This window comes from Choloepus didactylus, assembly GCF_015220235.1.
Source record: "Choloepus didactylus isolate mChoDid1 chromosome 25 unlocalized genomic scaffold, mChoDid1.pri SUPER_25_unloc1, whole genome shotgun sequence".
NCBI classification, from domain to species: domain Eukaryota; kingdom Metazoa; phylum Chordata; class Mammalia; order Pilosa; family Megalonychidae; genus Choloepus; species Choloepus didactylus.
The window spans coordinates 4,015,007-4,027,687 of record NW_023637606.1 but is presented as its reverse complement, the minus strand read 5'-3'; the positions used below and the strand labels follow the sequence as shown (position 1 = coordinate 4,027,687).

Here is a 12,681-nt window from a genome sequence, read left to right as displayed (position 1 = left end):
GGCGCGCGGCGGAGTAATAAGCAGTGAAGGCCCCAAACGCCAGTCACGGAGAAAGCCTAGGACTCAGCTCCCGCAGCAAGCTCTTGCAGGATAAATGAGGAAGTCGATGGCAGATTACAGAAATACACACTGTTAATTATTAAAAAGCTCTGCTATTGATCTGCTTTTCCTTCTACAAGTAAATACCATTACAGAGATTTATAAATGGAGTGTGGGGAGCTGCTCGTTTGAAGGCTGCCAGGAATTCAGATGAGGGATCCGCGCTGCTCTCCGGACACGACGTCCGTCCTGAGCCTGAAGCTGTGGAGGAGCCGCGATGGAGGGAGAGGGGCAGCCGCCCTGGAGCCGCCCTTGGCCGAGCCTGGGCCCCTCTGAAGGCTGGCAGCGCCTCAGGGGGCAGAGGGGCACCCACTGCCCTCGGCTGGCTCGGGAGAAAGGGCCAGGAGCTGACCCTGGCAATGGCGTCCCCTGGCAGGAACCAAGGTTCTGGAGAACGTTTTCAACTTGCCAAGAGTGAGCACTTTTCGTTCGGTGAGGGAGGCTGGATCTGTCCCTGATTTGCGTGGTGATGAGTAACATCCAACCCAGAAGACAGAAGGGAGGATGAAGAAAATAAAAAACCAACACTTCTCAGGGCAAAACACTCCGCTCTCTGATGAGGCAGCGACGGGTGGCGGCAGCCTTGATTTTGGGCCCAGACAGAAAAGTGCGGAGCCCCGGGCTGCGCTCACGCTGCAGGTGGTTTGACGAAACGTCAGAAGCAATTTCCGACTCGCTGCCACTCTTCAGCGAGCACAAGGAGAGGGGGATCGTCATGGAGCTTCTCCTGAGCCTGACAAATCGCTCTGCCCGGGAAACTGCCAGAAACTGGTCCCCAGTCTCCGCCCGCCCTCAGTGCTGCAGCCTGGGAGGGTGTGTCCCCCGCCTGGACCAACTCGGGGGGTGCAGGCCACAACGCTGCTGCCCACCCACGAGGAGGCCCACTCGGGTGGAGGGCAGTTGTCTGGGGGCCGCGGGAAAGGGCTCCCTGGAGCAGACAAATTCCCTGAGCCCACGACTCCCGCCAGGAGCAGCTCAGTGCGTGGGTCTTTCAGCCAAGGCGTCGGTTCCGGGGACATCCTGGGGAGCCCGGACAAAGGCCCCTCCCCACGAGCCGCCCGCTGCAGGGACAGCGACTTTGTCTGCCAGCCAGATGCCCCTGCCCCGGCCCTGGCCCCTCACAGCCTGCACAGGGACGGGAGGAGCGGGCTCCGGAGCAGTAAACAGTCTTCATGCTGCGGGAGAGCCAGGGATTTCATTTCCAAACAGGCGATCTTTCTCTCAAAGGCTGCCGACGAGGGCCGCATGGGGCAGCACAGCCCACCCGGCCGCGAGCCAAAGGTCGAGGGCCTGCGCATGGGGCCCAGGCACCCGGAACCCGGCCCCACCCCCACCCCGTGGGACCCGGCAGGGGCAGCCCGGGCACACCCGGAGGCGGCTGCGGCTTCGGCGGCAAAGGGGAAGTCCGGGCACCGCCAGCATCGGGGCGCCCGCCTCCCTCCCCATGGGGGACCTGGAGGCTCAGGGCTGAGGCACACGGCCTGCCCTGGGTGAGCCGGTGTCCTAGAACCTTCCCCGCAGCGAAGCAGCCTGTCTCCCGGGCGGTCAGTGCCCCGGGCCCGGCCCCGTACGCACCCGGCTGAAGGGGATCCCGTACTTCTTGAGGATGATGGGCGAGATGAGTGTCATCTTGTGCCGCAGGAAAGCATCACAGCCCTGCGAGCTCCCGGGGAAGAAACCTAGGGCAGAAAAAACGCAGCGTCAGTCGCCCAGGCCACCACCACGGGGCTGGCGTCGCCACTAGCCCCTTCTCTCCCCAGGAGTGAGGGCGTCAGGCACTGTCAGAGTCCACTGGACCCGGCCGGACCTCAGGATGCGGTGCCCACAGCTCCAGGGAAGGAGCACCAGAGACTTCCTGGTGGCCCAGAGCTCCGCCAAGCAAGCCCTGCGCCTCTGATGGCGAGCAGGGTGGCGTCTTTCCACGTGAGCGCACACCCGGGACACACTCCTGCCATCGGGGGCCGTGTGTCCTGGAGGGACAGGCCACGGCCCAGCACACACCACCCTGATGCGGGGGTGAAGGCTGTGCAGAGAGACGCCTGAGGGGGGCCCGGCCTGGGGGAAACACGTCACCCCCAGGAGTGACATTCTAGAAGCAGACGAGTCATGAACGGTGGACAGCAGCTGAGGCCTCACATGCCCAGAAATCAGAGTCTCCAGGAAGCAGAAACAGTAAGAAGTTTGGAGCCTCTGAGGGAAGCCGGGCTCGGGCCAGGGCCAGGGCCAGCGCTCAGCGCCCTTCATGAGCACCACGCGCTTTCGCAGCCCCCGGGGGGCCCAGAGTGGCTGGGCAGGTGAGGACATGGAGCCCCCAGGGCCTCTGACCTACCTGCCCATGACACCCCCAGGCCTGTGCTTGGAGCTCGTGCTCCTGACCCACGTCGGAACATAAAACAACACGGTTCAAACCCACTTCGGGTCCCCAGGTTCACAGGACGCTCGTCCTCACGATACGCTGCGTAACTAATTCAACGTCACATCTGTCAAGGAAGGGGTCACCATCTGCTCTACTCTCTGAAGCTTCCCACTAACGCACTTCAGAGCCACTTCCCAGCCACTCCCTGCTGAAGCGCAAATCAGCAAGACGCGCTCTCGGCCGAAGGAGAGAAGTCCTGCCGCCTCCTGACAGCGGCCCGGTGCGCCCGCCACCCAGCAGGGGCAGGGAGGGCTCGGGGCTGGGTGCGCTGTCCCCGAGCAGCAGGCGCTGGCAGCAGACCAGGATCCAGGAAAGTCGGGAAGTGCCCTCCCTGGGAACCAGCCCCAGATGCTGGGGGCGGACAGGGTGGGAGAGGGGTGGGCAAGGACATGGCGACACCCGGAGGACTCACTCCCTCGGCCGTGCTCGTGCCACCTGCGGAAGCCAGAGCGGGGAGGACGTGGGCTGGGCAGCCTGCTCACCGCACCGGGTGCCGCGGGCCGTCACGAGGCTGTCTAAGGACTGGACACGGTGCGGATTAAGTGCAGGAGGCCACGTCCCATTGGCAGCAGGGGCTGCTCCAGGAGTGTCCGCTCTCCTTCCTGAGTGACCCACAGGCATGGCTGGCCCACAGACCCTCCGGAAGCCCACCCCCAGCCCAGCCCCAAGGCCAGTGGATTCCCTCTGCGGGACGCCGGTGACATGCAGCCCCACGTGGGGGAGAGAAAGTGTGTGTGCACGTGCGCATGTGTGCACACGGACCTGCACACACACGCCCACGCGGGGAGAGGGCCGCCACACCCCCCACGCCGGCAGAAGCGCCCGGCGGCAAGGACACAAAGACAAGGTTCTGGAAAGCCGAGGGACGCCTGACTCCAGCAACTTCTCAGCACTAAAAGCATTTCAATCAGAGTTAGGGCCGCCGCGCCGCAGCGCCTCTCCCTAATGCGCAGTGTAAGTGCTCTCATTAGAGCGCTAATAAAGGCGCACGTTTAGGTGATTAGCACCGGGAAGGCGGCCGCCCATTAGCGCGCTCTCCGTGGGCCCCACGACTCTCCCGGAGAGCCACTTAGGGCACAGCTACTCATCTTCCCCATTCATCACAAACGCCTTCCACGCACCTCCCGGGGGGTCCACCACACGCCTGCCCCCGGAAGTCTGGAGGGGACGCCAGGGGTGGCACTGCCGGGGCTCCCCGGACCTGCCCCCCGCCCTCCCCTGGTCACCGCCTGGCCGCCCCTGTGTCCCGGGCAGACACGCTGCCCTCTGAGCTCGGACCTGCTGGCTCCGTGGGTCCCACGATGCAGCGGCAGCCCCAGGCCCCGGTGTCAGAAACAAGCCGGGCGGGAGGACCCAGCACCAGGTGAGGGCAGTGTCCCCGCGGGCCCTGTGCCCGGCTGTGCTCGCCCACTCCGGGGTTGCCCTGACTCGTTCTTTCCGTAGACAGGGTGCACTACATGGCGGGGGGGGGCACCACTGGGAAACACAGTCCAGCACGGCCGGTAGAGGAGCCGCCAGCCAAGATCGGGTGACGCCAGTGAGCGTGCCCAGGCAGCCGTGCCGACATGTCTCTTCGGTGGCTTCAGGGCATCATTGGCTGAGCCAGGCTCCCACAGACGCCCCCATCCTGGTCCTGGAACCCAAGAACGTTCCCTTATGCAGCCAGGAGACTTTGCAGCCACGGGTAGTTAAGGGTCCTGAATAGAGGAGACTACCCTGGATTATCGGGGGGTCCCAAAGTCATCACTAGGTGCTCCCAAGAGGGGGCAGAGGGGTGTGACTGCACCAGAGGCAGCCACAGGGCACGGAGCCGAGAACCTGGGAGCTGGAGACAGCAGGGAACGGTCCCCCGGAGCCCCCAGGACGAGCCTGCCCTGCTGCCCCCCAAATTCAGCTCTTTGGGTTCATTTTAGACTCCCAGCCAGCAAACGGTAGGAGAACACATTTGTGTTTTTGAAAATTACTAAGTTTGTGATAATGGATTTAGAGTGGCAACAGGAAACTGATACAGTGGGAGAATTGTGTTTTTTTAACCAGTGGAAACCGTGGCTTTATTCTAGAGCCTCATTTATAAATAAGTGGAATGGAGTTTGCTCTCCGCCTGTCTGTACCTGCAGAATTTCCACGGCGAGAAGGACGTTCCCTGGCAGCAGGGCTCGGCCCTTTCCGCAGAGCAGGGCCCAGCTTTCCAGCAAAACCGCTCAACGGCAACGACGTCCAAGTGCGCGCCCAGACCCGGGACAGGGGCCCGCAGCGCCCCACCGCCGCTCTCCGCCGTGGGCTGCCCCTCGTCCTGGTGGAGGCTGCAGCGCTCGCATTTAGCAAACGTTTGCTGAGTGGACGGCGACTCTCGGAGCACAGCCCCCGGGACGGGAGACCCAGCTTTTCCCGAGGGAACAGGAGCTCCCACAGCCAAAGCTAGCAAGCCGACGGGACGGCAGGAAGCAGGCGTGGTGAGCCCCCCGTAGGTGGGGGGGGTAGGGGCCAGGGGCAGTCTGCACCCACCCTGAGGGTGCCCCTGGGGGAGCCCGTGGCCGGGGGGGCTGCCCTCCCCAGACTCACCCCTATTCCCCGCCGCTGCCAACAGGACGGCGGGGTGGTCGGGGGCACCTGGAGCAGCAGAGCCTGCCCCCGTGCTCCCCGCTGTCCCTCCCCTCCCCTCGCCCCCACGGGGCCTGCACGGTGCCCGCCTCCACGAGGGAGCGGGAGAGGCACTTTCTCGGCTGGGGACTCAGGAGCTGACAGGGAAGGGGGGAAACGGCTCCAGCCACCCCCGAGCCATCCGACGGCACAAAACTTGGTCAAGTCCCTTGGAGCAGAGAGAGGGGTGCCGGAACGGGGAGCCCGTGTGGTGACCCCACTCTCCGCCCCCTGGGGCCCTCTGGGTGGAAGCGGTCGGGGGTCTCGGTGCTACCCCCAGGGATCCCAGCGTGCTCCTGAGTTGTGGGGTCTCTGCAACCAGAAGCCCTGCCACACCCCAGCGGTCTGGGCCCTCTCATGGGTCCCCTCGATGTGGCGGGGGGCTGGCGGCTCCCCTGGGCTCGGCCTGGGGCTGGAGGGTCCTGCCCAGCAGAGACTTGGCAAGGGAACGCCGAGGGGGCCGTTCCCAGCAGAACAAAGAGCCACCGGCCTGGCAGGTCCCTCCCCAGGTGCTCAGCCCAGGGAAGGACCATCTTGTTTTCTAGACTGAGAAGAGATGTCTACGGACCAGAAAGGGCACGATGCAGTGCCACAAGTCGGGAGGGGACCCCCCCCACCCCCAGCCCAGCACCCCGCTGTGAAGCTGGAAAATGAGAGTGTCCAGGGCAAAGGCTCTGTGGACAGAGCTCGCGGACCTGCCCACACGGGGAAGGACACAGACAGCAAGGCAGGCACTCGCCCCAACGCAGAGCCCAAACGGCAGCGCGGCCCGGGGGCGTGGGTGGCTGCTGCTGGGTCCCCACCCGACTCCCCACCCGCAGCGCCCACCCCATGGGCACGGACACCTACCGATGGCCAGTCGCTCCAGGCGCTTGCCGTGCTCCGGCGGGATGGCGTACCTGCGGGAGAAGGGAGTGGTCAGAGGGAGGCCGGGGGCACCCTGTGGAGGGTAGGGATGCCAGGACCGCAAGGAGACGTGGCCACCCCCCCACGCACACACAAATCGCCCGCAAGGAAGCATGGAGGGATTGGGGACGGGGTGAGGAAGCTGAGGGGCAGTGAGAGGGGCGCCATCGGGGAGCTGCACCCCAGGGAAGGAGGGCAGGAGGGAGCTGGGGGTGCAGGAGGGGGCGGGAGGCCCACACCCAAGGCTCACGGGGCATCTGCGAACGCTACAGAATTCCCAGTTCAGCAGCACTGAACCTCAGTGAGGCTCAAAGAGCAAAGGAAACAAAAATTAAATAAAACTACAAAGCCCTGGACGGGAACAGAGGCCCTCCTCAGGGTCTGCCCCACCAGCTTCTGGAAAAGAAGCTTCAGGAATGAGAAAGAACCCAGTCGTCACCTACTTCATAGTTTTGCTTTTACACATTCTACGTCTGAACGATGACAGTGGCTCCACGTAAACCAGCAGGCGGGAGCTGACGAGCAAGCGGAGGCTCCTGCTCACGCCAGGGGCACAGCCCCACACGGCTGCCGCGTCCGGGTGGGATGGGCCCTGCCCCGGGGAGGCACTGGCACGGGCGGCCTGACACCACCCACACCCACCCCAGGACTCTAGCAAAACGGAAACTTCCGGTTGCAAGGGAAGGCAAGCAGACCCAGGGCTCGGCTGCTCAACAACAAAGCGGCGAGGGCCTCTCGCCCAGGGCGGCTCTGCGCCCGGGGACACTGGGCAGCGTCTCCTGGCAGCGAGTGCGGGAGCCCGGGGAGGCCGCTCAGCAGCCCCCAGTGCCCAGGACACCCCACCCCAGAGAATGTTCTGGGTCCACGAGTCAGTCGTGCCAGGGGAAGACCCTGATCTAGATCACAACAGCCGCCGTCTCGCACCTAGAACGCGTGGGGCCCGCCGTGAGGCTGCGGAGCACAGCCCTGCCCTCGGCCCAGGCTGGAGGAAGGACACAGAAGAGGAGGGGATGCCCGGGAGCTGGAGCTGGTTAGGCCCATCCCAACTGAGAGCTTTACGTTTTCCTAGATAAAATTAAAATGGGGAGGAAGAGGAGATTCGGCCAATGTCAGGCAGTCTGTCATCTAACAGGACAAGAATTAGCTCCTGGGTGGGGGCCCAGTGCCCCTGACCAAGGCCGCCCAAGCACAGGCAGCCCCATCACAGTCAGAATTTTCCATCATCTGGACCAAACTGAGGTATTTCGTTTTTAAGTGGCCTCTTGTCGTCCATGTAAAGATGACAAAAATTAATCCTGATCCAAAGCACCTCTGTGGGATTACTGCCCCCCCCCCACACACACACACACCCCAGCAGGGAAGCAAGACGTCCCTTCCTCCTGGGAAGGCGCTGGGGGCTCCGAGGCCACGAGAGGAATGCAGCGTCCACCGTCTACAACGCTGCGCTCACTTAATTACCGCCTGTAATTGGGAGCTGTAAAGATAAGATTAATTGGATCTGGTGGATGTTGAAAGTTTACTATGGTGGAAGGGGCTGCTCCGTTATCGGGAACCACAGATGCAGGATGCCGGGCAGGGTCCACCCAGGGCCCTGCTGGGCAGCTGCCTCCACCAGCACGCAGCCCCGGATCGGAACAAGCCAGGATGTGCGCTGTCGGGGTGCCAGGGGGCCCCTCTCCAGGTGGAGGCTCCCTGCAGGGGCCGAGGCAGCTCTGACTGACAGTGAGAAAAAGTACTGCCATGGAAATGTGCTCTGCAGCAGAGGAGGGGCGGGGGCCACGGCCACCAGAGCCCCCCCGGGCCCCCTCCACCCAAAGGGCCCGGCCCATGTTAACCTCGTCACAGCCCCGGCCGGCACGAAGCCAGCAGGCCAACGCAGCCTCTGCACCGGCATTCTCCCGCTGACAAATCCAACAGCTCCTGCCTGGGGTTGGCGCCGGGAAAAAGGGAAAAAAAAAAAAAAGCAAAAAGGAAGGAAGGAAGGAAGGGAGGAAGGGAGGAAGGGAGGAAACCGCGGTGATCTGGGCTGCAAATGCCTGCTCACTGAACCGCGAGGCAGGACAGCGTGTCTGTCTGCCCGTCAGCGCCTGATTTCGCTGGGCTGTCAGACAAAGTGGGTTTTACTGGTCGCCGGCACAGGGACGCAGCTTGTCTGTCTCCCCAGGAGCTCGGCCCCCACGACAAGGTCAAACTTCACAGGCAAAACCAATCTGCCGAGCCTGCCCACCACGGCCGGCGGCCTCCTCCTGGACACAGCGGCCACGCACCCGGCTTCCACCCCGGCCAGGGTGGCAAGGGGCCCTTGGTGGTCTCCGGGGCCTCTGACCTGGCTGTGCCGGGTACTCGCTGCGCCGGAGGCCTCCAGCTCCTGCGTCCTGCACCTCAGCTCCCCGCAACGCTCCCCTGGCCTCGCCTCCCACCTTCCATCGCAGAACAAACATTACCCCCCACTGTCCCCTTGGTCCTCTGGTTTCCCGCCTCACCCCGAGTCCTAGAGAACTATCGTCTCTGCAAACCAGCTGGTCCCTCTTCTAGAGCACAACCCCCAGGCCCGGGCCTGCGTCTGGCTGCCCACCGCTGTCGGTTCACACCCGGCAAGGAGGAGGGGTGTGAGGGTCTGGAGCAGGCACAAAGGAATGGGGGTAGCATCTGGAGGGGTCCCGCAGAAGCACCTGGGAAGGACTTCAGGACGCTGGGTGGGCCGTGGGGAGGAGGAGACTGTGGACCTCAGACGGCCGAGGGGGAAGCAGTGACGGGGCCTGAGTCCAGCCTTCCCAGCAGACGCCGAGGGAATCCAAGGCTGAGGCCCTGGGCCCTGCAGCCTCATTCCCAAGCCAGGGCTGGTGTTTCCCCCGCTCTCCCTCTGTTGTTGAAAGCTTTGCGCAGACTCAAGCAGGTCATGACAAACCAGTCCCCCTGCGCTGTCCCTGCCCGGGCCCTGCGGCAGGGCCGACAGCTCCTCAACCCTGGGAGACTGGGAGGAAGATGCTGGAACCATTTTCCAGCCTTTTTGGGAGAGACCGTCATCTGTCAGCATGAAGGGCTTGGCAAGAAAATGAAACGCTTTTTGGTCGAGTGTCAGGCAGGAGCCACACAGGGAGGCAAGAAAACCCTGGGGGTGCAGACCACCCTCCGGGCTCGCAGTCTAGCCGGGGTAGCAGGCACGTGGGGGTCACACCACAGTTTCAGAAACAAATAGCAGACCCACAGCCTGACGGCTCAAAAGACTTCAGGGGAAGAAGCTTCCAGCAGTACCACGAGGTGCGGCGAGGTGCAAGGTCCCGAAGACCCACATTCCAGAAGGGAGCAGCACCCTGGGGATGGGAGTGGGTGGGAGGGACCCAGGCCTGGGCAGGGGTCCCCCAGCCCCTGACCCCCAACGCTGCTTCTTTTACACTTTAAGATACTCTGAACAACGCCCGTCCCCCAACCCCCGCGTCATTTCTGCAGCCGCAGAAGCAGAACCAGAAACCCAAGGCTGGACCAGGCCCCAGCAGGGCCAGGAGTGGAAGCTGGGAGCAGCGGTGCAGAAGGCACGCCACCGAGAAGGGCTAGGAAACTGGATCTGCGTCAGGGCAAGGACGACGGGGACGGGGCAGCCGGAACACGCCAGAAGGACTGGACAGGGACGAGGGTGGCCTTTGGCCCAGCGCTCCAGATCGCACGACGAGGGCGAGGCGGGACAGCTGGCCAGGCTCCCGCTGCCTGCGGACACCCTGCACGGCCCTGCCGGGCTTCCAGAAGTTTCCTGCCCGGGCAGTTCAAGGCTGAGTCTGTGGGGTTCATAAAGAAGCGTGAGGGCCTGCGGCGCGGGGCCGAGATGGAGCCGGCGAGGGAGAGCACGGCACATGCGTCTCAGCGCAAGCAGCCACTTCCACTCCGCCAGGACACCGGCCGCAGACGCGCCTTCCCGCCGGCCGCGGAGGACGCTACTGACAGCATAATTTTCTTGGTGTTTTGTTTATTCCCGTGGAAGAGCTTGATGGATGTGAATAATTACCCGACTATAGAAGCCAGCAAATGTGCTATTTTCTAGCACTCTAAATCATCAAACAAATAAAGTGTGAAACAGCATTTTTGAATATAATTTTCCCCTCTAATGGCTTAGAATTATTATCAAGAACAATGAAAAATAAGCAAATGCCTCGCGGGCTAAAAATTAAATGAGTGTGGCAGGAAGAGGAGCACGGGGGGCCCCGAGAGCAGAGGCTGCTCAGGAGCCATCGCTGGTGATGACAGGCCATGGGGCGCTGGGCCCCGAGACCCCAGCACTGTCTGCAGCACCCCCTGGTCTGTGGCTGCCCCCGACCTAGCTCCTGTGAAAGGAGCCCCTCGACAGCCTCTCCACCCGGGGGTGCGTGCTGGGGGGACAGAGCCCGTGGACTCCAGCTCCGTAGCTGCACCCCATCTGCTGGGCTGACCCTCCAGGCACCCCAGTGCTCCAGCTGCTACTGCCACAGCCGCGCCATGGGCCTGGGTGGTGCCGCCAGGGTGGGGGTGAGGCTGCTTCTCAATGAGCTGGAGCCCCACGGGCAGGGACGAGTCCTCGGGGTGACGTGACCAGGCCCGGCGGCCTCTTGCCTCCCCGCAGCCGCTGCGCTCTCGCCACCGGGCATCCTCCCGAGGACAGCAGCCTGTCCTGAGTGACGTGGCCACTCCTAGGCCCCCTCTCCCTGCTTCTGCGGAAGCCCCCAAACCCGTGCCTCTAATGTCCCCAACCACCCAGCCTCGCGCTGCCCCACGACCTGCTGGGGCTGCCGCGCTCCGTCCCCCACCCGCACCCCCCGTGGCTCGGGACTGGGAAACGTGACTAGTGACGACGACATCTCCCCAGGGCCAGCGCAGCTCTCTGCCGGTGAGGGCAGGGCTTGGACTCTCTTCCCTGGCAAGCCGCTCGCAATTAGGTGCTGGGGACCGGAAAGCTCCTCTCCCGCCCTCCCTCCCTGCCAAGGAGCGAGTGCCAGGAGCGCGGCCTCGACCAGGGGACCTGCGGAAATGTCAGCTCGGTCCAAGTCGCGGCGGAGGGAGAGAAAGCTAATTTCACAGTGTCTGCACAAGGTCCGGGCCGGCAGGCCCCTCGCTGCTTAACACACTGCAATTAAGGAAACACAAACAGGGCGGGGAAGCCGACGCCACGGTGGAAGGGCCTGCAATGGGGACGAGCCGGGGACCCTCCAGGCCCCGCGAGCCCCCAGCACTCCCCGGGTCACGGCCCCCACTGCCCCGCGAGCCTCCAGCCACTGATAAACTGTCTCTGAGCTGAAACCAGGGCAGCTTCTCTGCTCTGCCCCTCAGAAACGCAGAACAGAAAGGCCCAGAAAAGCAAAGCCACAAACAGTCTCCCCTATCTGATGACCAGAGAGACAAGCCACGTCAATTCCACCTGCTGAAACACCCGAGACCATCACGATATGTAAGTACACCGACCCCAAGAAAGCCATTACACTAAGGTTCGGGCCCTGAGGAAAGGAGGAGTGGGGACCACAGCCCTGCCCTCCCTGCTGGGCTCTGCGCTGCCCCTGCGCTCGGCTGCTCCCCTGACTCGGGGCCCCAGGAGCCCATCGGGTTCCCATGAGCCCTGGCCGGGGTGCGCGCCTCAGACGACCCAGACGTCCCAGAGAGCCCAGGCCACTGGCGCACTCTCACCAAGGCCCAGGTGGCTGACTGTGAGCACCCCAAACCCTCACGCTGCGGGGACCTCCCCTGAACACACAGTGGACAGCTCGGGCGTCACCCACTCGCTTCATGAATCTGCCCGTCTTTGAAGGAATGAACCAGTGGGAAACCCCAACCCAGGACATGGGCACAGGGAAAAGGACAGGCCGGAGTGTGACAGAGATGCAAAGGGGTGTGATAAAACATTAGCGAATCAGACGCAGAAGCCTATCACGAGACAAAGAAAGGCTTAGCTCCAGGGTGGCAAAGACAGTTCAACGAATCACACTCTATTCAAAACTCCAAACCCTGCTGAATAAAACTTCCGAGCCCCCTGGGACTGGGAGGGAACCCCCTGACTGGATAAAGGGCACCTGCCGGGAGCCCTGCTGGAAGTGACAGTGAGGGGACGGGGCGTCTCCAGGGAGGCGAGGAACGGGGCCACCGCTCTGGACGCCGCCCTGGCCAGCAGGCGCCGAGGGCACGAGCCAGGGTGACGGGCCCGGGGAGACGGCCACCAGGGGGGGAGCCAACGTTTCTCCTCAAACAACGTCATCGTCCACTCTAGAGAACTAAGAGAATCAACCGGCAAACGACAGAACTCAACAAAGTCCAACATGGTGGCAGAAGGAAACCATCAACATGTGAAAAAGCCACGTTTCCTCGCCACTGGAAAGAACCTTCACAGCGGCCCACCAGCTCCAGCCGGGGAAAGCCTGCCCCTCTCCCGGGTCTAGAGGCAGGACGCCCACACCGCAGAGAAGGGCAAACGGGACCCGGCAGCATGCCTGCCGCAGACGCAGTCGCAGACTGTGGCCCAGGAAAGCCGAGCCCATCGGTGCGAGGCAGGGCCACCAGCCCCACAGCCGCCCAACGCCCCGGGCGCCGAGGGATGGGACGAGAGGAGAAAGGGGAGGGGACACCCTTCCAAAGGCCCCGTCGCCAAGTCCTCCAGCAACGCGAGA

General features: G+C 63.6%; 1 protein-coding gene across 5 annotated transcripts in view; it reads right to left on the bottom strand.

Annotated features, from left to right (window-relative positions):
- KDM4B (lysine demethylase 4B) overlaps nt 1-12,681 on the bottom strand; it is a 161,986-nt gene that overhangs the window by 63,017 nt on the left and 86,288 nt on the right. For 3 of the 5 annotated variants that reach the window (XM_037824047.1, XM_037824048.1, XM_037824049.1), the window contains 2 exons: nt 6,005-6,054; nt 1,675-1,778 (listed from right to left, as the gene is read on the bottom strand). In XM_037824047.1, coding sequence (XP_037679975.1) covers nt 1,675-1,778; nt 6,005-6,054 — 154 coding nt within the window. The remainder of the gene's footprint in view (nt 1-1,674; nt 1,779-6,004; nt 6,055-12,681) is intronic. The other 2 variants (XR_005214955.1, XM_037824050.1) reach the window with 1 other exon arrangement.